Genomic DNA, 23,182 nt, shown 5'->3' on the forward strand with positions numbered 1-23,182 from the left:
AATTATTTAAATGAAAAGGCATCTTGAGACGATATATCATGCCCATTACTATAGTACAAGTTTCCCATAATGTTAAACAAATTCCAAATAAGATGACCGTTACTATTTCTTCCTTCCAAATTAATTTTAGATTTAGAAAAAAAATCAGTGGGCCGTTTAAGGCCATACTCGTGTCAATTAAAGACCATTAAGTAAGGTCTAATTTTCTTAATTGTTCTCCAGACTCCAAAGGGAGGCTTTGATCTCACACTGCCTGTTCCTTGATTCGACCCCGGAGAAACCTGAAACCTAAAATTTCCCAGTTGACAGCTGGATGGAGAGTCTTTTGTTTACACAGCGCCCTCTTGTGGGCACTTCCCCTCAAGCGAGGCCCTGCGATGCCTCCCTTGGCTCTGTAAGTCAGCTCTGTAAGTCAGCTCTGTAGCCTCTCAGACAAGCAGCGAGGTGGCTCTCGGGGACCCTGGCCAGGAGGGCAGGGCGTCAGCCAGTCGAGCAGCCCCTTCCTTCCCCACCTTGGTTTGGTAGACGATGGTAAATCAGTCCTTGGTGGGAGCTGCAGTGGGGTAGCCGGTTTTCCCTGTGGGGGACCCCGGAGGTGTGGGCACCGTCCTGCTGCTTCTCTGGGTCCCCAGCCGACTTGAAGCTGGGACCGAGCCAGGCCTGGGTCTCAGCGCCTCTGGACCTGCATTTTCTAGGCCTGTCGTGCGGTCACGTCCACCAGCCCCAGGCCCCCCGCCCCCTCCGGGGCCCCCTGAGTCTGGAGGAACTCCAGCTGAGTTAGCTTTCTAGAGACTAAATGAGGAGTAAAGTAGCAGGTGTGGATTTTAACCCTGGGGAAGAATTCCATTTTGAAAACTTTGGGGTTTGGTTTAAATATGATATTTTCCATGACTTTGTTTTAGCCCCAGACAGAAGTATGAGAGAAGAGCCTTCCTTTATTCTTCCGCAGTCTTTTGGAAGGCTGTTCTTTCTCTCCAGTGGCACTCTGAAGTGGTAAAAATGACATCTGCCTTTTGGTTTTTGTCTGATCAGAAAGAATTAAAGAAATATTTAGAGTTTTCCTCCTGTTCCATATATAGTGGTGAAAATGAACCTCAGATGGTTAGCCTGGAGTCCAGAGTCCCCCTGGGATTCCTGGTTCTGCTTCCTCACAGAGGAGTGCGTGTGTGTGTGTGTGTGTGTGGTCTGTCGGGGGAGGCCCTTCCACGTAGGGTTGGGGCTTCCAGGTTGATGTCGAGAGCGTGGGAAGAGGACTCGGCATCGGCTCCTGTAGCAGCGCAGGCTTTGGCGTCAAGGAGGCCGGGTGCAGATCCCACTCTGCCGCCCACTGTGTGCCCAGTGACCTAACCTCTCCCCCTGGACAGTGGATCTAGAACACTGCTCGCCCCGAGGACTGATCACGGACACGGCGTGAGCTACTCTAGTTGAAGGCTGAGTTAGTCATCTGAATGTGGGAAAAGGATCAGAAAATATCAGCTCGTAAAGCTGAAACGGATGAAACTTAGCTCAGAATGAAGGCGAGTAATGAGAGGGTCCTCTGCGGAAGCGGCTCTGTTGGAAGGATAGTCTGTACGTCTTTGACTGACGCCACCGAGGAGACGAAGTCTAAACAAGACGGCGGGAAGATGGTGCCTGAAGCGTCCTTGGCTGACAAGCTGTGTTGGTAGCACGGATGTCTGTGTGGGGAGGGGAGAGCAAGATGGCCAGTGGTTGTCAGCCCCGTCCGGGGGTGGTATCTGGCTGGAGGGCCCAGATCCCTATGGAGAGTCGATGGTGTGTCTTGAGCTGGGCTCACCCGGCATCACTCACGGAGACTGAACTCTCCCGAGGGGTTGGCGAGGCTCCCGCCCTGGCCTTTGCGGGGGACCCCACACCTTTTCCTGGTTCTGACTGAGAACCTGATCGTATTGCCTCTCCGGTGTCTCTTCAGCTGCTGCTGTGCCTTGTTTTTGAAGCAGGGAGGTGTTCTGTGTGCCCTTTGTGTCCTGGTCTCCCCTGCAGGGAGGGGGCAGGGGGCAGTGTGAGGGCAGGAGGGGGTTAGAAAGCTTTGGCTGGTCCCCGCCCCAGCTGGGTGTAAGGAGGATGACCAGGCATCTTGATTTGCTTCTTTTACATCGATTGTGTGGGTCAAGTATTTGTCCTTCACCCCCCTTCCATTCCCCAAAGCATCCTGGTGCAGTTGTGTGGTGCAGTGGACGTGGACTCAGGCCACTGTAAGTGCCAACCCAGGCCCCACACAGCTCGTCTTCCTGCCCTCTCCATCCTGGGCAAATGTCCCAATAGGAAAATGCACTGGATTCTGACTCGGGAGAGCCTGGCATCCCAGCCTCACCTGCACCCACTCATCACTCAGCTCTGTGAGAGCCTCCGGAGACTTACTTTGATGAATGGCCGTATCCTTAAAATGATGGCATTGACTAGGCATGGTTTGGGCCGTAACTTTCTGGCTGCTGTGACTTTGAATATTTAGTTTCTGGAAGGTCTGGTAGCATGAACCACTTTATAAGTTTATTTAATTCCGAAATGATAAATCATCTTGCTTTAAAATCGTCTTTGCTTCTAGTTATGACTGTCACTTTGCCTTGTTTACCTTTTTCTATTTCAGGAATTTTTTGTTAACTTAAGTGGGAAAATGGATGGGGTTGCATTTTGCTTCATTATATGTTTCCTTTTGATTAAAAACTGGGATATACACTTATTCTGTTGTTAACAGCTCTGTAGTGATTTATTTACATGGTGTAATCCTTATGAAAGTAGTATTCAAGAATACTGTCAACACTGAAGGAGTTTTTATTAAAATCCATGGTAATTGTATCTTTTGTGTTTTTTTTTTTTTTTTTCTTTCTGCTTTCAGGTTTTCAAAACCCTCGGCACAGATGTCGTTAAGTCTGCATTTGAAGGTTATAATGCATGTGTCTTTGCATACGGGCAGACTGGATCAGGAAAGTCATACACTATGATGGGAGATTCTGTACGTTGTTTACACTGTGTGGGAAGAAAATTTCTCATTATCTCTCTTTGGACTGATAAAAGTATCTCTTATCTACGCGGTCTGTACTAACTTGCTTTTCATGTTCTGATCATTCTTTAGCAATAAGGTAAAACTCAGTAATAAGTTGGACGGAATTTCCTTTGAGAGATTTTAAATTAGAAATAGTTTTCAGTTTATAAGCATGAATAATGGATGGGAGTCTCAGTTCATTTTTCTGTTTTTAAAGGCTTTATAATCTTATCAAAAAAGTATGCTGGGCCTACAAGTAATTTATTCTTCTTTTCTGCCAACCCAACAATTTGAATAAAATTACTGAACTCTGTTCTATTTAAAATTATTCAAAACATCTTTCCCCAAGAAAAATGTAAAAAAAAGAGTCTCTTTGGTGGAAAGGTACTACATAAATCCAGTGAATACATAAAAAGCGTTAGAATTATACAGGTTATGTAGAGTCTACATAGTTATAAATATAGTATGTAGAGTTTAGTAGTTATGCTGTATAAATTAAGAACCTTAAAGTTATACTTGCCCCAAAATATGGCAGAGGAAAAACTAGACGTGATTGTAGGAACTTATCCTGTTCTGTGTTTTCTCCAGACCTGGATAGTGCTTGTGTGTTTTACTTTTCTCATGTCATGGTTTTGAAAACTGTCCACTGAGTCTGAGAGGCGCCAGCCTGTTCTAGATGTGGAGGGGCTAGCGGAGGATGGCTGGGATTCCTGCTGGCAGGCTCGGTGGTGCCTTGAATGCTACAGGTTCGATGGCTAGTGGAAGAAGTAATGCATTAAAGGAGGACAGGTCTTTCCAGATGCAAGCCTTTGAGTGCATGTGTCCTGGCTTCTTAAATCCAGGCATTTTCTTTCCAGGAGAAGAAAATAAATGCTGGGCAGTGAATCCTCAGTGCTGAGAAGTAGGGAAGAATAAGAGAGGAACAGACAATTTCAAGAGTTTCACGTTTCCTTTTACCATTACTTCTCTCTTCCTACTTTCCTACTGTGCCTTTGGAGAAAAGAGCCTTCTCTAAAAAATGAAATTTACATGTTGATTCCCTCTTAGCTAGTTTATGTAAGTTCAACAAAGCACTCATAAATTACAGCTGTTTTTCTCCGACCTTACAGTTGAGTACCATTTGGGTATTCTTTTTTATTTTATTTTTTAAAGTAAGATCAAAAAATGTGGTGAAAGGCCCAATTTTTCTTTACAAGAATTGATATTGATTTGATGGTATCAAGGAAAAAAATTCTCCTAAACCTGTGATGATATATATATACATATTTATTTTTGGGATGGGAGATTGGGTGAAAGTAGGGAGGGATTTCAGAAGAAAACATTGAAGCCCTAAAGTCTGGCTTTCTAACGACAACATTTTTGCCTCGTCTTTGGTACCGTTCTGAAGCTCGTCAGCGTGTCAATGCCGACTGAAACGTGAATATTTGAAAGCTAGAGAATAAGTCGTCTTACGTTTGCAAGCCACGATTTAGCTGATGAACAGCTGATAACTGTATATTATCATGGTCCCAGCAGGTAGAAATTCGAAAACTCAATCCTCTCATTTCAGAGAGTAGGAAGCAGCCCTGCAGGGGATGGATGAGTGCTGCGCCCTGGGCCCTGGGCCAGGCCTGCAGGCCCCTGGAGTCTGAGCCCACCCCAGCCAATTGCAGATGCAATCGTCGGTTGCTTTTATTTCAAGTGACAGCTGAGGCGTCCCTCCTTCCCACTGCAGGGCGATTCTGGCTTAATACCCCGGATCTGCGAAGGGCTCTTCAGTCGGATAAATGAAACCACCAGATGGGATGAGGCATCTTTTCGAACTGAAGTCAGGTAGGGCCCGTGGCCTGAGTAACCGAGTGTGAGCTTGATTTAAGGCACAAGGAGTGGATAAAGCCTTTGGATTCCTTAGGGGAGAGTCTGCTTCTCCCCCTCCTGTGCTGTGCCGGTTGGAAGGCAAGCTTAAAGCACATACGTGTTCAGTGACTTCCTTGGGTACCCTCTGGATTGGGGTTTGGGAGGCCGGTAGAGGCAACCCACCTTGGTCGGAAACTAACGAAGGATGTTCATCTCAAATGGAGTGAGCTTTCGACCTTTCAGTGTATACCCACTTGCCTTATTCTTTTATTTGAATAGGATTTGTGTTATTCTTTATGTTGGTAGGATCACTATAAATCTAGTATTTAAATAAATCTGGGTGGTTGAGGTGTTTTTTCCTCCTTGAGCTTAAACCTGTGTGGGGAGGCAGTTTCGTCAGTGGTTTGGGGGCAGACGTGGCAATCAAGGGTTCTCCTGGCTGCCTGACCCCGCAGAGGCTGTGAGGCCTTGGATAGGTTGTTTAAATCACCCTGAGCCTCTATTGCCTAACCTGTAAAATGGAGGTAATAGTAGTACCTACCTCTGGGCTATTGTAGGGATTAAATGAAATAATCCACGTAAAGTGCTGTACCTGATACATGGTTACCATCCAAAAATGTATGTCGCTGCTGTTATTGTTGTTGTTATTAATGTCTGAAATCATCTTACTGAATTCAACTCTATTTGAAATTTTTAGCTACTTAGAAATTTATAATGAGCGTGTGAGAGATCTACTTAGACGGAAGTCGTCCAAAACCTTCAATTTAAGAGTCCGTGAGCATCCAAAAGAAGGACCTTATGTTGAGGGTAAGAGTGAATGTTTTCACAGCCCTATTCTTCTTGGGAATTTTTGTAAAAATAATAGTTTCAGAGAAAAAAATGTAGGATAATGGCGAGATTTAAAAAATTTATTTTTGGAATCATTATAGTAAAAATTGCATGTGCTGTCACTGCACGATGTTCATTTAATGCATTTATACTTCACTGGGCATTTGCTGATTCTGTGGGGCTTGCCAATAGATTTCCTCTGGCTTTAAGAACTCCAGAAACTTGTTTTTTCCAAGTTCTCAGGCAAGATAAGCAACCCTACAGCCTGTCTCTTTAAATGGCCTTGCATTTTAGCAGTGTGTTTTTACTGACCTTAATGGTAACATGATTATAGGGCGACTCTGAGACCTCTCGCCTTTGGGAAGACTGTTTGCAGGTTCCTGTGCTGTGTTCTCGGCCTTTGTGTTGTGCTACACTCGTTGTGTCACGGTCCTTTGTGAGGAATGTCCCAGGGAATGACGGGTGAAGGCTGGCTCTTGCGAATTATTTTAAAAATAGGCTGGATTGAAGGCTGTCTTTGGAGTAGAGCAGTCAGCTCTACACACTTCCTCCGTGTACCGCTGCTGAGTTAAGGCTGGCCTGTAAGAATCGCACACAGATGGGCTTTCCTGTGGCTATTGTCGTTCCCGTGTGTCTCGCTGGAGGGAAGGCTGAGAACTGGTCATGGATTTAAAGATGTTCCTGTTTCCGTTGTCTTTTTTACCTGGTTATACCGGGTGCACCAACAGGTCCTCATCTGCATTTTAGTAAATTTTCAATTGAACTTTTGCTTTTTAATGCCCAAAGTGAAGTGCGTAACTATGTATTTGTTCTGTAGAACGTGGGATAACTATTATTGTTAATAGTTTTTAGCCTAACTGTGCCTTCATGTTTTCCCTTTAACTGTCAGATGTTAAAACATATTACAAAGCTGGATTTGTGAGGAGACAGAATAATCAAGCAGGGTGAAACATCCAGAATCTGGTGTAGATACTTAATGGGGATTTAGTTTCTAATAAATCTGCTATTCAAACATTGGGGTAATATGAGTTATTAAGCTGTCTAGGAAGAAAAAAAAAATTGGTACCGGAGCTCAGTTTTTATACTAGGGTAAATGGCAAATGGATCAAAGATTTAAATGTAAAAAGTGACATAATGACTGCAAGAAACCCTGGATTACTTTTTTCCCTAGAAATTTCAAGAAGAGAAGGCTTTTAAAATTTTTTACTTAAAATCCAGAAGCCATGAAATAAAAGTGTTAAATTTGAAATGGTGAAACAAAACAGAACAGAAAACCAACTTTACACTTGGCAGAAACACCAGAAGCAAAGTAAAAAGACAACTTACAATGTGGAGGGAATATTTTCAATTCAGGTTTCAGACAAAGGACTTGTTTAGTCTAATATATAAAGAGCTCCTATAACTTAATAAGGGCAGCTCCAAAACCAAGGAGAAAAATGAACAAAGGTTGTGACTAGATTGTCCACAGAAATGGAAATACTGATGATTTTTAAATGGAGGAAAGAAGGCTCAGCCTCGTAATCAGAGAAAAGCAAAATAAAAATTCTTCAAGCTAGCATCTGTTAACTGTCCCGGCAGATGTAAGGAACCTGGGAAGACAGTGTTGAGAGACAGTCTTATACCTTGTTACTGCTGGGTGTAAAGTGCCTTCTATGGAGGACAGTTTTGCGATATCCATCAAAATTTCAAATGTGCTTTCATCTAGCAATTCCACCTCTTAAGAATTTATTTTGCAGAAATATTCACACATATTCGTAAAAACCGAAGTACAAGATTATTTGTAGCAGCGTTACTTGTGTTGGAAACAAACTCTCAACAACCTTTATAGTCTCAATAGGAGACTGTTGGTTACGGCACATGCATAGAATCGAATGCTCTGCAGCCATAAAAATGAGTGAATGAAGGATCACTTTAACTGATACAGAATATTCTTCAATGTATTATTACATAGAAAAAAGCAGGATGAAAAACAATGTGTATGGTATGCTACTATGTATAAAAGGGGAAAAAAAGATGGCTTAATATATATGTAATTGCCTGTATACATATAGGTTATTTCTGGAAGGGTCTGGAGAAGCTAATAATGTTGGGTTGCCTGACAGAAGGGGAAGTTGGGGGTGGGTTATTGGATGGGGGAGGGGGAAGACCCTTTACACAGTATACTTTTTGTAGCCTTTGATTTTAGAACCATATGAATGTTTCCCAACAAATGAATGGAAAGTTTCTTTAAAAGGGATTTAAAAGAATGTGTGTTTTGCTTGGAGATAGTGTTTATATTTCCCTGGCTATGATTAGTGCTAATGAGGTTGATGAAGATAGCTCATAGTTATCCTAAATACCATATGCGATAGGTATGCGTTATCCGGATTGGTGACCGACGCTCAGTGAGGTTAAGTGACTTGTTCACAACCGTGAAAGTCCACTAGTCAGCCGCAGAGCCTGGACTTGACCCCAGACAGCCCAGCTCCTGAGTCTGCATTATAAACCACCACAGATTTGTACAGTCGTGTATTATTTCATAGAGGTACATTTCTTCTTCCAGTTACTAGATACTGGGGAGATTTCTTCACCCCTCGCCTTTTTTTTTTTTTTCCAGATTTATCCAAACATTTAGTACAGAATTACGGTGATGTCGAAGAGCTTATGGATGCAGGAAACATCAATCGGACCACCGCCGCCACAGGGATGAATGATGTCAGCAGCAGGTCTCACGCCATCTTCACCATCAAGTTCACGCAGGTGAGGGCAGCTGTGGGGTGGGCTGGCTCTGTCCCTGAGGGCTTTCCCTGCTGATTGGCACGAGCTGAGGACCGATCTGTGGTGAGCCAGGAGAAGCAGAGGTGGCCGACTGCCATTTTCTTGTTCATTAGACTTGAATGTTTGCCGTGTGCTGATTTCTCCACGGTTACATTTGAAATGCAACCTGATGTATCCCCGTAAGAAATATTTAGCAGGCTTCTGCCGTGTTCTAGACATTAAAAAACTTGGTTTGTGCTTAATTAAGTCAAAGTTTTCATTGTTGCCAGCTCTGTCGGAGATAACGGGGTTGCCGGTCAGAGCAGCTGGAGGCCGAGGTAACTCATCGTGGTCCATTATGGCTCCGTGGAACTCACCCCGCAGTGCTGCTTGTGATTATTAGAGTGATATTAAAGGACAAGGGACGTCTTTAAGTATTAATGTAGGAATTCATTATGATCTGGAGGTGGAGCGCATTTTGAACGTGTGTGTAAATGACTCAGGGCAAATACGTTAACACCGAGACCGGTGGAACGGGTGAACATAAAGGTGTTGGGTCCTCTCAGTGCTTCGCACACGTTAGGAGTTTGGAGAGGACCTGGCCTATATGAACCATTGAACACATCAGATAGAAAAACTTAACCTTTCATTAATGAGGAGGCTCAGAGAGCAAAGAAGATGAAAAAATTCTCTAGGGTCAGTTGGAGCAACTCCTGATAAATTCTCTACAAGTTTACCTTTCTTTAGACCTTTTCTTTTGATTTACTGTAGTTAACTGGTTTTTATCTCCTGTTTTCTGGTTAATGTGGATTAGGATGTGGCCGTCCCTAGTTTCTAAGAGGCTTGCTTTTCGATCACAATATGGTAATTTCTTTTTGGCGTTTTGGTTCAGACTGTAAAACGTAGGTTAAGAGTCTTTGGGAAAGTAAAATTTTGGTAGACTTCAGAATCAAGGAATACAGAATTTAAGATTTTTCACTATTTTATAATTGTGAAACAAATCGAATTTTAACATCAAATAATGGTTGAGTGCTCTTTCAGATAATTGTCTATATTTATCATATTTTGGAAAGCCATTGTGCTTGTAATGTTGCAGATTTTAGATGGGAACAAAACTAATTATTTGTTTACTTATATTTTTCTTTGTGGAATGCCCTTCAGGGCCTAGTTTCCTCATCTGCCATGGTCAGACTCAGCCCTTTTGAGAATGACAGTGATTTGGGTAATGGAATCCGTAGTTCTTCAGAAAGTTTAGGAGTCACATATGGTAGGCTTCTATTGTATTCAATTTAATTTTTGTAATCAGGAAGCAGGCCAATGAAACCACAAAATTAAAAAACAAAAGAAATCTACCCTGAGAGATCACAGTGAGGAGTGGAAAACAATTAGAATTTGTGTTATAAACACATAAAACATATTAAAAATGTTACATAAACATATAAACATTGGGGCTCTTTATACCTCTTCCACTTTGCTTTTATATTTCACCACAGGCAAAATTTGATTCTGAAATGCCATGTGAAACCGTGAGTAAGATCCACTTAGTCGATCTTGCCGGAAGTGAGCGGGCAGATGCCACTGGTGCCACCGGGGTCCGGCTGAAGGAAGGGGGGAACATCAACAAATCCCTTGTGACCCTGGGAAATGTCATTTCTGCCTTAGGTGGGTTCATACTTGTCTGCTGCCTCTTCTCGTTCTTGGTGGTGTCATAGTAGCACAGAGCACTTAGGTTTAATGTTTGTGTCACAAACCGGAGTAATAGCCTCAAGGTTTTTTGAAGCCGAATTAGAGAAAAAAATCTTTCATGATTATCTTTAACTTTTCCCCCCTTTTCTTTTTCTCCCTACAGCTGATTTATCTCAGGATGCAGCAAACCCTCTTGTAAAGAAGAAGCCAGTTTTTGTGCCTTACAGGGATTCTGTTTTGACTTGGTTGTTAAAAGATAGCCTTGGAGGAAACTCTAAAACTATCATGATTGCTAGTAAGAATTTTAAGTTCTTTTTCTTCAGCATACAGTGTTTCGTGTGAATTAACTGTAACTACTGAAGTTTAAAGTGTCTCATTAGGAAATAGCACCTTTTTATTAAAAAAAAGTTTTTCTGTTCTGAAGAAAAGCACCTATTGTGATCCAGTCTACAGTATTGTATTATTGACTCTTTTTCCCTCTTCCTAGTTATATTAACTTGCCATGTTCTTGGTTATGCAAGCCAACATCCATGCGGAATGATTCTTAGCTTTGCTTAAAGAACAGGACAGAAACTTCTAACTCTGCTAACTCGTGGGAGAAAATCATTGTAGAGACATAGAGTAAAAATAACCCCACTTTGTTTTTTTCTATTTCAAAGCAGAAAATAAAATATGGAATTTAAAATTAAGAATCGAGAAGAAAAAGCCCAGTAAATCTAGCAAATAATAACAGTCATATATGTCTATCTTTTCACTAATTAATAGGAAGAAGCAGAAAAGAGGAAAAAAATGTGCAAAGGGGAGGTAACTGTTGAGGAGAACTCAGAAACGCTTTCCCTCCTAACCACCCCCCGACCCCGACACCTTTCCATGTCCCCGTGTCTCCCTACACTCATGCCATGGAGTCCCTGTGGAGGCAAGGGCTCTACCTGGGGGTGTGCACCCCAGACACCGTTGTGTAGTCACTTAAGCCCTGAGGTTTGTCGGGGTTGGGGTGTGATTGATTAACCAGAGCTTTAGGCAGTAAAGAATTAGCTGATCTACTGACTCTTTTCAAAAATTATAGTGCTCTGGAGTTTTACAGGTGGTAGGTTTTGCCAGAACTTTTAAAAGGATTTAAATTTCTACTGTACATTGGAAACGTACATAGTTGTGAAATCCTCTTCTTATATTTTCAACGGAGAAAACTCCCTCAGCTGCAGAGGAGATTTGGTTAGCTAGCTGATTCTAAACTTAAAAAGAGCGAGATGGCATTTAATTTGGTATAGTGAGCACTTTTCCTATGAGTCCTAGATAATTTTTAATATTCATAACTGTGGCAATGAATATTTAGTCTATCCAATGACCTGGGGTTAATCTGACTTTTAAATTACAAACCAACTTTGTGTGAAATGAAACGGAGCGCCGGGATAAATTACTTTTTGAATTCATTCTTCACAGCCATTTCACCTGCTGATGTCAATTACGGAGAAACCCTAAGTACTCTTCGCTATGCAAATAGAGCCAAAAACATTATCAACAAGCCTACCATTAACGAGGACGCCAACGTCAAGCTCATCCGTGAGCTGCGAGCCGAAATAGCCAGGCTGAAAATGCTGCTTGCTCAAGGGAATCAGGTTGGCTTTTTCTGAGACTTATGGGTAATTTTCTTTGAGTAATGGCACCAATTTCTGGATCTTAACGAGGCACTTATCTCCCTGGTTGTATTGATTTGAGTAAATAAGTGCTAAGTAAAGCTTTGAACGAGTTAGCCGGCCTCTCCTTTACAGCACGCTCCCGTTGGCCTTTGCATTCATTATGTGCTCCGTGTGTAGGATTTTATCCACTAAACCCAAAATGATTAACTATCTAATAGTTATCAATTATGGATGGAAATTTAGCATGCAGTAGGATTAGCAGCATAATCTCCATTAGTGGAAGGAAATCGAGGGGCTTGAGTAATGTTTAAGATTCTACCCGAGCATTTTATGACTTGAAAATGTATTTTAACAGAACGAAAGACTCGTTTGAGCACCTTCCTGAATCTCTGTTTTGTATCGCCCGTTATAGAAGTGGTTATGGTGATACAGGGACACGTGTGACATCCCTGTGGCCTGGCTCAGGCGATTTCCCTGGGCCTTTGCTTGATTGTTGAAACTGCCTCACTTCAGGATCTCTTGGGGTTTTCGTGAAGGAGCCTTGTCCTTTTGTGTTTTTCACAGAAAACTTCCTTATAATCTGCATGGTGCACGTACCGAGCTGCATTCTGTGCTCATATTGTGGTCCGTGCTGTTAGGTTTGGATACTGTTGTGAGAGAGAATCAAGGAACACTTTTCATTTATTTATTTTTAAATTCTATTCATTTATTTATTTTTTTCCCTGTTCAAACTTTATTCTTTTTTTTAAATTTTAATTAAAAAAAAATTTATTTATTTATTTTCGGCTGCGTTGGGTCTTCGTTGCTGCACATGGTCTTTCTCTAGTTGCGGCGAGCGGGGGCTACTCTTCGTTGCGGTGCATGGGCTTCTCATTGCGGTGGCTTCTCTTGTTGTGGAGCATGGGCTCTAGGCACGCGGGCTTCAGTAGTTGTGGCACGCGGGCTCAGTAGTTGTGGCTTGCGGGCTCTAGAGCGCAGGCTCAGTACTTGTGGCGCACGGGCTTAGTTGCTTCACGGCATGTGGGATCTTCCCAGACCAGGGCTTGAACCCGTGTCCCCTGCATCGGCAGGCGGATTCTTAACCACTGCACCACCAGAGAAGTCCCTTAATTTTAATTTTTATTGGAGTATAGTTGCTTTACAGTGTTGTGTTAGTGTCTGCTGTGCAGCAAAGTGAATCAGTTATATGTATACATGTATCCGCTCTTTTTTAGATTTCCTTCCCATTTAGGTCACCACAGAGCATTGAGAGTTCCCTGTGCTATACAGCAGGTTCTTGTTAGTTATCTGTTTTATACATAGTGTATATGTGTCAGTCCCAATCTCCCAATTCATCCCATCCTCCCCCATTTGGTATCCACACATTTGTTCTCTACATCTCTGTCTCTATTTCTGCTTTGCAAATAAGTTCATTTGTACCATTTTTCTAGATTCCAAGGAGCACTTTTTAAAACGTTTGAGTTAGGGAGTTCCCTGGTGGTCCAGTGGTCAGGATTCGGTGCTTTCACTATTGTGGCCCTGGTTCAATCCTGGTGGGGTAATTAAGATCCCATAAGCTTCATGGTGTGGCAAAAAAAAAAAAAAATTAGGTTAAATTGGAGTTAGAAATAAACAAAGACACAGTTCTTCCCATTTTCCTAACCCATGAATGGATGTCTGAAGTGTATCATTAAAAAAACCCAAAACTTTTCTTTAAATGCACACTGCTCTCTCCAGAGCAGCTTTCCCTTCAGGAAAATATGGCCCTCGAAGTCCTTGACATCCCGTGAGTGGTTTGACCCGTGAGAATATCGACAGGCCGAGAACCTTGCTGAGTTTCCTGAGTCCTGAAACACACCCAACAGTGCTGTCCCATAAGCTGGTGGACTGCAGTGGGCCAGGAGTTGCTCTGCACCTAAAAATATCTCCACATACATTGTACTTTTTTTTTTTTTTTTTTAAATAATTAATTTATTCATGGCTGTGTTGGGTCTTCGTTTCTGTGCGAGGGCTTTCTCTAGTTGGGGCGAGCGGGGGCCACTCTTCATTGTGGTGCGCGGGCCTCTCACTATCGCGGCCTCTCTTGCTGCGGAGCACAGGCTCCAGACGCGCAGGCTCAGTAGTTGTGGCTCACGGGCCCAGTCGCTCCGCGGCATGCGGGATCTTCCCAGACCAGGGCTCGAACCCGTGTCCCCTGCATTGGCAGGCAGATTCTCAACCACTGCGCCACCAGGGAAGCCCAGCAGGCAGATTCTTAACCACTGTGCCACCAGGAAAGCCCGAGCTTGCTCTCTTTGATACACAGCCACATATGCTGTAGGCAACTGGTGTAAGATGGTCACTGTAGCTTCGCTGGTAAAGCAGAAGATGAGAAAAAACTTGCATGTCCATTAAAAGGAAAGTACGGACATAAGTTGTAGCATAGCCACACAATGGAGTATTCTACAGTGGAATTGGAATTGTTAGAAAGAATGAAATGGACTTACTTGTACTGAATTTTTTCCCCAAGATAGTTTGTGAAGTGAAAAAGGCAATATTCAGAATAGTGTTCATGCTGTTGATGTTTAGAAAAACAATACAAACATGCTCGCATATGCCCAGAATAACTGCACATTTACATAGCAAATTGGCTAAGAGAGGTTGCCTATGGGGTGGGGAGGGAGGGAGACCCCCTTCCTTTTTTTCTTTCTGGTGACATTGTCGGGAGCCCCGTGTCCCTGCCTCTCAGGTTATGAGTTACAAATGCAGTTGGAGCCCCCGTGCGCCCCGCCTGGTTGTGTTTGCCTCTCCCGTCTCTGCCTGCGTTGTCCCCCCAGGGCGAACCTGAATTTGATGTTTATCATTCTCATGTCAGTCTTTATACCTTCGCAGCACGGATAGGGAAATGGACACACAGGTTGTGGTGTAGTCATGCTGTACGCAGGATGTGATCCAGCAGTGATGATAAAGGAGTTTCATTTGCACGTGTCAATGTGGGTGAATCTCAGAAGCCCGTGGTTGAGCAAGACTTATGCTTCTTTCTTTTTGAATGTGTACTTTGTATACGTTCAAAACAGACGAATCCTTCAGGATCTAGGGACTTAGACTGTGTTTGATTTTGATAAAATGTCAGTATGTTACACGTTTTTCTTTTTCCTTCCGTTTGCTGATTTGTGTTGCAAATGTAGTTTTACCAGGATGCCATGGTTTTGGATATTATGAGAAATGAAACCCATGGGTTAAAGATTTAGTGATGATTGACACTTTTTGGGGGGGGTGTGGGACAATACTTTTTACCTCTGTTTGATAGTTTATTTGGCAAGTTCTGATAATTTACAGTATCACGGCTGGGTCTTTCCTCTAGATTACCGATGTTCACTAATTGCTGCTGTCTTTTTTGGTTTACATTGTAGATTGCCCTCTTGGACTCTCCCACAGCCTTAAGCATGGAGGAGAAACTTCAGCAGAATGAAGCCAGAGTAAGTGATACCTTGACTTGTTATTTTTTTTGAGAAAATCATAGCTTTCACTATTTTAAGTGCATACTTTTTAGTACTTGCTGTTTGAGACTCATTTTGTTTCTATATGACACTTAACACTCCGCCCGCCCTCACCCCATTTTTAAAGAAGCACAGCAGTTGACTTCCTGTGCATCTCATGTTCTCTGTGACTTAATAAATGGGATTTGTCTGGCACACGATGGTTAACAGCAGCTGAGATTCACATGTGGGCTGTCCCACACGGCAGTGCGGCAGCCCCGGCCTTCGGGAGAGGGAGGCTGTGTTCACAGTGGTGGTCCCCATAGCCTTACCACGACCAGTGTGGAGCTTTTTGTCATCCTTTTACTTTCCAGAGGGAAGTGCAGCACTTGGGGAATCGCTGAATACTCCGAGTAGATGCTTAGTTCATCGTAAGCGAGGTGGGATTTGAGGTGGGGGGTGGGTGTTCCGGGCCGAAGCCACTGGTTGTGTGCTGGTGCTTTCTGAAAACTAGTTGCATGGCTGATCTACTTCTATACTCTTTATGTTAAAAAAAAAATAACCCTCTGTGAAAGGAGAAACAGCATTAATAACATTTTTGGAGTGGATTTTGTTCACTGTGCTGAATGGTTAAAACAGATTGAGAAAGAAAATTGGATTCTGTTGGTAAAGCTCTTTCAAGAATACACAATATTGAAGATGTAAATTGGGTTGTAGTTAGGAACTTGTTGACACTTCCCTGGATAATTATGCTGATTAATTTGCTGATAATAGCATTAGTGAAAACATTAGTTTCTTAATCCCTATTTTTCTCTTGGCATTTTGTATTTTAGTACTTCAGATTCTCATTTTGAGGACTTTGAAATGTCTGGATATAGTCTTAAATTGTTTCTTACTAATAGTTTTCAGGAATACCTAGCAAGTTAATAGAAACCAATAAACATTTTAATTTGAATGCATTATACCTGCTGGGACAGAAATGACTGCCCCTCTTGTTCATAACATTTTCTAAATTTTCATCTCGTCTTTGCCGACCTTTTAAAATTGTTTGCCATCTGCTTGGCTATAAACCTTATCACCTGGTCACATTGTTAGAGGTGGTATCAGACTTTGCATTTTTTAATTAATTTTATAAATGAAGATTATTTGGTTTAAGTTCAGTAGTGAAAGAAACCCAAGGCATACTTATGATTTGTTGAAAGCTAGATTATTTGATTGAATTGGAAAAGGATGAATTGGCTTGCGTTTCTTCAGGGAGAACTTATCTGTTGAAATGCCGAAGCGTTTATTGTTAAATGCTTTGTGTTTCTCAGATAAAGTGCCAAAGAGTATCTGTTAACTGATTATTAGAAATTAGTAAATTCATCACCCCAGTCTTTTCCCCTTCTGTAGGGAGAGAAAGCGTAAGAATATTCCCTCTCTGAAAGCTTTTCCAAAACAAAAAGCCCGGTGACTTTTCTTGCTTTAGAGGCTGTGGGGCTGGCATCACTCAAGTGATGAAAGGAAGGCCTCCTTGCCTAACTAGTACAAATGAGCAAAAATCAGAGTTAGAGAGGCTCAGTCCTGTTTCTTTTGTTTGTTCCAAGAACATGATAGGTTTGACATTAGTAACTAGTTAAGATATTTTATTGAAAACAATGGTAACGTAGAACTCCTGTAGTTGTTTGAGGTAAATTGAGGGGTAAAATGAATGCCCATCGAATGAATTCAGGTGGGTGAGAGGTGTTTTGGTTTTGCTCTGGATAAACCATCACCCCAGTTCCTCTATTTCTTGTCAGTAACGAACGTGGTCTTTCATGGAGGTTGCTGACTCATGCCCTTTCCATTTATATTACTTAATGGCCTGTGGGAAGTATCTTCCTCTTAGCAGTGAGAGTATAATCCAGTGTATTCTGTGCCTTCACTTTGACCTGGTTAAATAGGATAACTTACTGGTGGGAAGACCAGTCAGTTGAACTGGGATGGTGTCTGCTGTTGGATGGGCAGGAGGCAGGAATGCTGAAGGACAGGAGGGAAAAGGCCTTGGGAGGGTGTGTCCCCCTCTATGCCCCTCAGAGGTCACTTTCTTTTAGCCCTAAGTGTATTCATTTTACAGAATTTTCCATTTTTTTTCCTGCCTATCAATGAGGTATCACTTTACTTCTTAATGAATCACTCACTAAGGTCATTTAAAAAGTTGTATGGAACTAGCAGAATATTTTCATTAACTTTGAGAAGCAATTTCCAACTGTGCTGTGTTCGACAATGGGGCATATTTTCTCCCCTAAGTTACCGCAGACTGGAAAGAAGCTGATTTTTATCAAAAGGTTTTTGCTTTTACTAAGAGTCCATTAAAGAGCCGCCTTTTTTTTTTTAAAGATAGAATGAGATTTATAAACCCTATTAATTAGCTACAAAAGCAGATTATCTCCTAAAAGAAAACTGCAGTTTCCAAGGTGATTTAATCATCACATCTAATTAGAAAGTAAAGTAAATCACTATTTCTTAGGACCTAAAGTATAATCAGGAAAAATTAACCCATGTAATGGGGTGTTGTCATCTTTGAACTTGTAATTTTGGTTAATATCCAAGGAAGCAGCTTTTATTGAAGTACACCTTGAAAAAGACTGCTATAAAACTCTAGGCAACTTGACAAATTATTTTCTATTCTTTCCTTTGCCATGATGTAGGTTGTAGGGTAAGATCAGCTTGTTTGATTTATATTTGGTGATGGTTCTTTGAGGCATTGCTACCTAATTAAAAAAAAAAGTATTGTACATTCTTCCATAATCTGTAAGAGTTTGGAAACTTTCTAGAAGAAAATCAAAGTAATTTTTTTTGTGGAGCAATCACATATGTATGTTTTTTCTTTTAGGTTCAAGAATTGACCAAGGAATGGACAAATAAGTGGAATGAAACCCAAAATATTTTGAAAGTAAGGACTATGAAAAAGTGTCATGATCTTACTGTGCTGGCTTAAGTAGGTAAAACTTTTTTTCTTTCTCCCTCAAAAATGGCGATTGTGTGCTTTGCTTAAGGTAAGATCAGTGGAATTGATTAGTGACTTTTGGGAGGTTGGGACTCTGGTTGATTTTGAAGAAATGGGAAAGCGAGCTATTAGTCATTAAAAGCTGTGTGTTTAGGGGCGGTGCTGATACTTAAGGTATTTGCTCTCACTTGTGGAGTTTTTCCATTTTTGAGTCAGCACATATTAAGTTCCATTTAATATTCAAGGGCACCCACTTTGCCTTTCTGCTTTTGTTAAACCCAATATAAAAGCAATATGTTAATTAAAAAAAATACTTCTCATGGCAGTATTGTGGAATATGTGTGCATAGCGTGGCTAGACTTCAGAAATTTCTCAACTACTGATTTCCTATTGGAATTTTTCTCTGTATGTCTCAAAGGCTAGGCAGTGATGGTCTGCATTTTTGGCAAGATTCATGGTGAAAAGATGTCAGTAATGGCCTCCGAGTTTCATACTCTGTGCTTCAAAACACACGTTTCTTTGTGGTCCCATTTTTTGCTGAGGTGGTAGGAAACTCGTGTCATCCGTGGAGGGTCAGGCACGTCAGGTTTGAGGTTCAGACTGGAATTTCATGCTTTGATAGCGTCTGTCCTTACACAGGAGAGAAGGTGATTCAGTGGTGATTGCTGAATCCTGGGTTTGTTTTTGAGGTCTGTTGAGGTAAAACTTTCCCAAAGGACAGAATCTCCCGTGAATATTGGCGAGGCTGGATAGATGAGGTTTAGCTGGGTGTCTTGGCAGAAGCCTGACTTGGACGCCGTTCGCGTGAAGAGGGGGCATCTGGTGACCGTTTCATGGGGGAAAACTTTTGAAGACCTGGAACAGCCATTGAGTTACTCTCTCTGAGAGTGGGGTCAGCATCATATTATGTAAAGTTTCCTTGTACCATTTAGGCAAGCTGGCCTGCTCTGGGGGGCTAAAAAGCTTACTTCTCATGAGTGGGGTTGAGCTGCAGTCCTCGGTGGCCATGGGTCATGATTGGTCCTGGAGATATTCTTTCCAGTTGCAGAAAGCCCTGCAGTTAAGTGAGGCTTCTGCGTCCAGACTTTTCTTTCCTCCTGATGATGATGGTAATGTTCTGTTATTTTGAGGTCCTTTCTCAGCGTTTTTTTTTTTTTTTTTTTAAGAAATTCACGTTCTTTTATTTATTTATTTATTTATGACTGTGTTGAGTCTTCGTTTCTGTGCGAGGGCTTTCTCCAATTGCGGCAAGTGGGGACCACTCTTCATCGCGGTGCGCGGGCCTCTCACCACCGCGGCCTCTCGCTGCGGAGCACAGGCTCCAGGTGCGCAGGCTCAGCAATTGTGGCTCATGGGCCCAGCTGCTCCGTGATATGTGGGATCTTCCCAGACCAGGGCCCGAACCCGTGTCCCCCGCATTGGCAGGCAGACTCTCAACCACTGCGCCACCAGGGAAGCCCTCAGCGTTTGTTTTTTTGAGAGGTTTTCATGCAGGAAACTGAGCGAAGACTTCAGTTGCATTTCTGAAGAGTCGGGTGGGGAATAAGCACCAGCAAAAATGTGACTGTTTTCATCGTTTATGTTGCATCAACTTGGAGAAGTAGCGCTGCAGCCCCCGACTTAGGTGGCCCAGCCGTTGGACCGTTCAGGGCACCATGTCTACTTTCCTCAGCAGATTTGCCAGAAAGGGAGGACTGAAATCTGCTGCACGTAAGGATAAGAGAAATCAAGTAGCTAGCTGTTTGAAAAAGCCATTAGTATACGTAGTGCCTTTTAGCACAGAAGACAACGCCGCAGTGAATGCAGATGGCGGCCCATCTCTTCCGCCTGGTCTCTCCTTGTCACCCTGGTAGGGGTTTTACGACAGCCTTGCGGAGCTATCCACACTGAGTCACCATGGTGCACCCCTGAACTTTTTCTCATAATGTTATTCCAGGCCCTGAAACTAAATCCTCCTTCAATTCCAATTCTGTTTTTCATACATCTTACTACTTTTATTTTTTATAACTTCTGAGATGAGAATAGAAAGGTGTTACGTGCTAGGTGTTAAAGGTTATGGGAAAGGCTAATGATATTTCAGATTTTTTCCCTTCCTTTGATCTGGCAAGCCCTTTGTAGATTTCTCTGCTGGTATCTGTGTTTTAAATCTGTACTTGTTTTCTGCTCACATTTGATATTTTAAGAGCTGTCTTCATCTCCTATTGGAAGACAGTGCCTGAGGCCTGAGGTGAAGAAGAGGGCTACTCAAATGTTTTTGAAAACATTCTTTGGAAATTGATGGGGAAAGGGATTGTTTTTCCATGAGTTTGTATATGCGTGGTTTGTGTGATTCCCGTATTTTTGCTGTCTGACTTTTCCTTCATCAGCTCTTGTTCCAATAATGCTGCATAGAACCCACTCCAACCCAGTGGCTTCAGACAACATTTATTTTCCCTCACTCACATGCACATTGGCTGGGGGTTGGCTGGGCTGGTCTGGCTGGGCTTGGATCCTGGCTGTGGGCGGCTTCCAGGTCTGTCTCTCATTCTGTTGGACCGGCTGGTTGTCCAGAACATGACTTATGGTCACGGCCCAGGTAGAAGCAGGTGGGCCTGGTCTTGCAAGCACATGTCAAGCTTCTGCTTGTATCATGGCCAAAGCAAGTCACTTGGCTGAACAGAAAGTCACAGGGGAAGAAGTGTATTTCACCCATGAAAGGGCCGCGGCAAGGGTGTAAATGTATAATCCTGCTTTGAGATCAGTGGTTTAATCGACACATGCCCCTGTTAAAATACAGATCTTTAAATTCTGGGAACTTGCTCTTCTACTGCATTTGCCCATGTTGTAGAGATAGGCTCAGTGAAGCGGTAAATTCCCAGGATTATCTTCATCATCAGGGCCTGGTTGTTTACTCTGCAACTATATCATCCCTTCCAAGCCCCAAATCCTCAACATCCAAGGAGAGACCTTTGGGGAGGAGACTGAGAGTGAGACCGTCCGGGGGACGGAAGGGAGATACAGGGATACTTTGGTGCCTGTTGGCACAGTGAGAGCCTGCTTTTTTGCTTTTTCTTGCCCGAGCTGTTAGAGGCTCAGAAACCAAGGAGTGACTTTGTCCTGTTCTTTGTGATCTGGTCTGTGGCTTTCCTTGCTGGGGATGAGTGAAGGCCTAGGCGTGTTGAGTGGGGTGAAGAAGGGTTGAAAGGCGCTCGGACAAGAGGTGCCGGCTGTTTGCAGCCGGGCTGGTGGCGCCGTGGTGATAGCGCACGTGCCTCGGGCTTTGATCTGCCAGCTCCGTCTCAGGCTTCAGGTCTCTTTCTGAGTCACTGGTGGGTTGTGGCACTTACCCACAGTGCCACACACCCTTGTCCCCAGCTTGGAAGTCGGACGGATGGCAACCTGTTTGTTATACCCAGGTCGCAAGAGGTGATAAATTGCTCGGGGTTACGATACAAGCAGCTAATGGCAGTGGAAAGTGTGTTGATCTTGAGGAGAGCTTTCTTAGGCAGGTAGGTAACGCGGGCTCTATTATCCTCTACAGTCTACGCTGTGTATGCACTCTCTTGCCCCTTAATCTACCTTCCTCATTTTCATTAATCTCCATTTCTATAAATTAAAGTTCAGACTCCCTTGCCTGGCCCCCAGGGGCACTGAGCTCCTTCTTGGCTCCACGTGTCCCATCACAGCTCCGTCCGCCCTGTGCTCCCGGTCCCCCGCCCCAGCCGGCCAGGTGTCTCGCTGGTCCCTGTGTGCACTGGGTGTCGGGTTTCTGGGGGTCTCTTGGCCTTTGCCTGTGTTGGTCCATCATTTGAGATGCTCCCCTCTCTACACCTGTGGGATTCCACCATGAAGCTCTCTCTGATCGCTCTTCTCTCCCACTTACCGGATAGAATGATTCTGTTTTCCTCTGGCTTTTGTAAAGGCATTTCGTTCTGCCTTTGTCCCAGCATTCATCATAATCGGAGTTTGGTGGTCTTAGTTTCTCCCCCTAAACAGGAGCAGAATCTGGGCAGGGACTGTCTGTTTATCATTCTGTGAACCAGCTCCTAGAACTCCGCTTGTCACAGAGCAGGCATACAGTGAAAACTTACTGGGTTAAAGTAGTAACAAGAAACAAAAGCCAAAACCTTTGCATTAGTTTGCGAGTGCTGTCATAACAGAGCATCGCAGGCTGGGTGGCTTAAACAGCAGACGTTTATTTGCTCACAGTCCTGGAGGCTAGAAGTCAAAGACGAAGGTGTCGGTAGGGTTGGTTTGTCCTGAAGCCTCCCTCTCCCCTTGGCTCGTGGATGCTGCCTGCTCTCTGGGCCCTCACGTGGCCTTTTCTCTGTGTGCCTGTAGCCCTGGCCGCCCTCTGTGTCCTAATCTCCTCTTCTTATAAGGACATTGGTCAGATTGGATTAGGGCTCAGCCCAATGGCTTCTTTTTAACATAATTACCTCTTTAAAGGCTGTATCTCCAAACGTAGTCACATCCTGAGATACGGGGGCTTAGGGCTTCAACATACGAACTTCAGGGGGACACGTTTCAGCCCGGAACAACCTTGAACCGCTCAAACCTGATGAGCCGGTGGGAATAGTGACACGGGGTGTTGTGCAGGCAGCGGTCTTGCCCTGGCGACGCTCCTGCCTGTACATTCTGTCCTGTTTGTCTCACTCCTGTTTGAAAGGCTCGTGTATGACTGTGTGTTCTTCATTCTTGGAAGGAACGTGGCTGCATTCCTTTTGATTATGGTCCAGTCCTTCATTTGGGTCAGTTAGACCTCTGCTGCTAAGTGTGTGGTTCCGGGACCAACAGCGTCGGCATCCTCTGTGAGCTGGTTAGAACTGCAAGTTCTCAGGCCCCACTGCAGACTTCCTGAGTCAGAATCTGTATTTTAATAAGATGCCCAGGTGATGGATCTGCACCTTATGGTTTGAGTGCAGGATCTGAAAAGCTGAGGAAGGAAAGGTGGGGCCGTCTTGGGCTTCTTTGCCCTCAGTTCCGTTTTTCCCCTTCTTCTCTGCCCTGTCTGGTGGGGAGCTGACTGCGTGGACTGCCCTTTCCTGAGTGGGACTCACCGTGTGAGGGTTGG

General features: G+C 43.4%; 1 protein-coding gene across 3 annotated transcripts in view; it reads left to right on the top strand.

Moving 5' to 3' along the window:
- Window positions 1–23,182, top strand: part of KIF16B (kinesin family member 16B) — a 254,851-nt gene that overhangs the window by 10,558 nt on the left and 221,111 nt on the right. For 2 of the 3 annotated variants that reach the window (XM_057529948.1, XM_057529949.1), the window contains exons 2-10: window positions 2,855–2,971; window positions 4,716–4,813; window positions 5,535–5,644; window positions 8,262–8,404; window positions 9,895–10,063; window positions 10,251–10,382; window positions 11,528–11,703; window positions 15,096–15,161; window positions 18,016–18,075. In XM_057529948.1, the coding sequence (XP_057385931.1) occupies window positions 2,855–2,971; window positions 4,716–4,813; window positions 5,535–5,644; window positions 8,262–8,404; window positions 9,895–10,063; window positions 10,251–10,382; window positions 11,528–11,703; window positions 15,096–15,161; window positions 18,016–18,075 (1,071 nt within the window). Of the gene's footprint in view, window positions 1–2,854; window positions 2,972–4,715; window positions 4,814–5,534; window positions 5,645–8,261; window positions 8,405–9,894; window positions 10,064–10,250; window positions 10,383–11,527; window positions 11,704–15,095; window positions 15,162–18,015; window positions 18,076–23,182 lie in introns of those variants that run through there. The other variant, XM_057529950.1, reaches the window with a different exon arrangement.

The sequence above is a fragment of the Balaenoptera acutorostrata genome, chromosome 15 (genome assembly GCF_949987535.1).
Source record: "Balaenoptera acutorostrata chromosome 15, mBalAcu1.1, whole genome shotgun sequence".
Lineage (NCBI taxonomy): Eukaryota > Metazoa > Chordata > Mammalia > Artiodactyla > Balaenopteridae > Balaenoptera > Balaenoptera acutorostrata.